Genomic DNA, 2,051 nt, shown 5'->3' with positions numbered 1-2,051 from the left:
AGAGAGAGAGCGAGCGAGAGAGAGAGAGAGAGAGAGAGAGAGAGAGAGAGAGAGAGAGAGAGAGAGAAGAGAAGAGAGAGGGAGAGAGAGAGAAGAGAGAGAGAGCGAGAGAGAGAGAGAGGAAGAGGTCGCGGTGTCCGCCTCGGAACAGCAGAGGCCTCGCGGCCCGCAGTAGTGCGCCTCGAACGCCCCTTGCGAGCCGCCCTCCTGCCTCGCTCGCGTCGGCAATCGCACACACGACGCCGCGGCCCCGGCAGGCGATCTGAGCAGCTCTGCCGGGCGTTGAAGACGCCTTGAGCGGCGAGGCTCTGCGCGGCGGCAAGCGCGGTGCCCGAGGACGCGGCGGCGGCCGCTGCTGGCGCGGACGCCGTCGGCGTGAGGTGGAGCGTCAGCGTCTTGTCCGCGGGCGCCAGCTGCGAGAGCACGATCAGAAACGCGGACCGCTGCGCCGGCGCCGCCGCGGGCTCCGACGCGAGCCTCTCAGGAGGCTCCTCGGGCGAGACGGCAGCGCTGGACGCACTGGCGACACGGAGGTCGGCGGCGTCGAGCGCGATCGCAAGCGTGCCGCCGCCGACCCACGTCTCGAGCGCGAGCCTCATGGTGACGCCGCCTGCGCGGGTGCCGAGCAGGGAGGCCTTACCGACAGAGCAAGGCGCGCGGCGTGCGTGGTCGGCATAGAAGGAGGCGAGCTCATTCGCCATGACCTGGGTTGCCAGGAGGGCGGAGAGGCTCCGGAGGACCGAAGACATATACACCTTCTCCGGCAGGTACGCTCTTGCCGTCAAGTCGAGGCGCCGGCTAGGTCAAAGAAAAGAATTCTTGCAGCCGCCGCTGTCACAGCAGACTGGCTCGGAGAAGATGACTCCGAGGAGGACGAACCAGTGGAAATCCAGTTGTCAGATGTCACGATGCATCCGAAGGGGACCCCAGCGCCGGCATCATCCGTAGAGGCACGAGTGTTCGAAGAGAGAGTGGACCTGAGCAACAACATGACTTGGAGGCAAATGATCGGAGTGGGAGTCAGAAATGTGGTCCTTGCGCGAGGGGAGCTCGATAGACTCGAGGGGCCAGGATACGCCGCGAGGAGGACGGAGTTGCGCCGAAAGGCGAAAGAAGCCGCGAGAACAAGGGACCGGCAGGCGGCGGCGTCACAGGACGAGGCAGAAGAGAACGACGCGACAGAGGAGGAAATGACAAGGGAGAGAACGACGAGAGTGGGACGACCGCGAGGTGGCATGAAGATTGCAGCGAGAATCGGCGAGAGACTGCGAAGAGAGATAGGAAGAGGCAGACTCCCTAGGGTGGGCGACGGCTAGCGCACCACACCCCTCTCCTTAAAATCCCTGTGTGGTGGCGGCGTGCCGTTCTCCCATCCCTCCCTTGGGTTGTGTGTTTTCTTTCTTTTTTTTAGACTGGCTCGGACTGGCGCTACAAATGGCACAGCAGGCGACGGCCCCTTACGGGTCGTCAAAGAGGCCGGCGTACTCCTCCGGCCGCTCCTCCCCCTCCCAATCCTCCGTGTGAGTGAGTATTCTTGATACGAAACCACGACGACACACACCAGTCGACTCGCATCGGTTGCCTCCATGAACGGCGGAGCTATTCTCGCGCCCACACCACACCTACGTGGACACGCCCATAGCTGGGGACACTACTAGGTCACGCATGGCATCACAGAAGTTTTATCTCTGGGCCCCGAAAGGCATCTCTAGCAGTGTCGTCGGCCGACTGAATCTGAAAGGGGGGGGGGGTCAGGGCATGACGCGCACCGCAGCCGTCATGCAAACCGAATCAAAACTGCGGATCGGTGAGAGAGAGCGTCCACGTACTTCAACCCGGTTCGCCCCACTTCCACCCTGTGACCGTGTGAGGTGTTGAGGAATCTTGTGCTCACCCACGGCACCGGGCCGGGGCTTGCACTTTGAATGCCGTGGGGCTCCTGCCCGTGTCCCGGGCGTGGAGATGCGAGGGTCGCCCCCCCTTGCCCCACCACTTTGTGTGTGTGGAGACGTTTACCTTACCTTACCTTACCTTACCTTGAGGAATCTTCG

At 63.0% G+C, this 2,051-nt stretch overlaps 1 protein-coding gene across 1 annotated transcript; it reads right to left on the bottom strand.

Annotated features, from left to right (window-relative positions):
* Nucleotides 1-135: 135 nt before the first annotated feature.
* On the bottom strand, nt 136-791 carry EMIHUDRAFT_373986 (hypothetical protein; the record flags this gene model as incomplete). Its single annotated transcript, XM_005773954.1, has 1 exon — nt 136-791. A coding segment is annotated over exon 1 (614 nt), but the record flags the coding sequence as incomplete, so codon positions are not given.
* Nucleotides 792-2,051: the final 1,260 nt, after the last annotated feature.

The sequence above is a fragment of the Emiliania huxleyi genome (genome assembly GCF_000372725.1).
Source record: "Emiliania huxleyi CCMP1516 unplaced genomic scaffold EMIHUscaffold_3205, whole genome shotgun sequence".
Taxonomy (NCBI): domain Eukaryota; phylum Haptophyta; order Isochrysidales; family Noelaerhabdaceae; genus Emiliania; species Emiliania huxleyi.
Note: the sequence above shows the minus strand (reverse complement) of the source record. Positions and strands in the feature narration are given on the sequence as shown.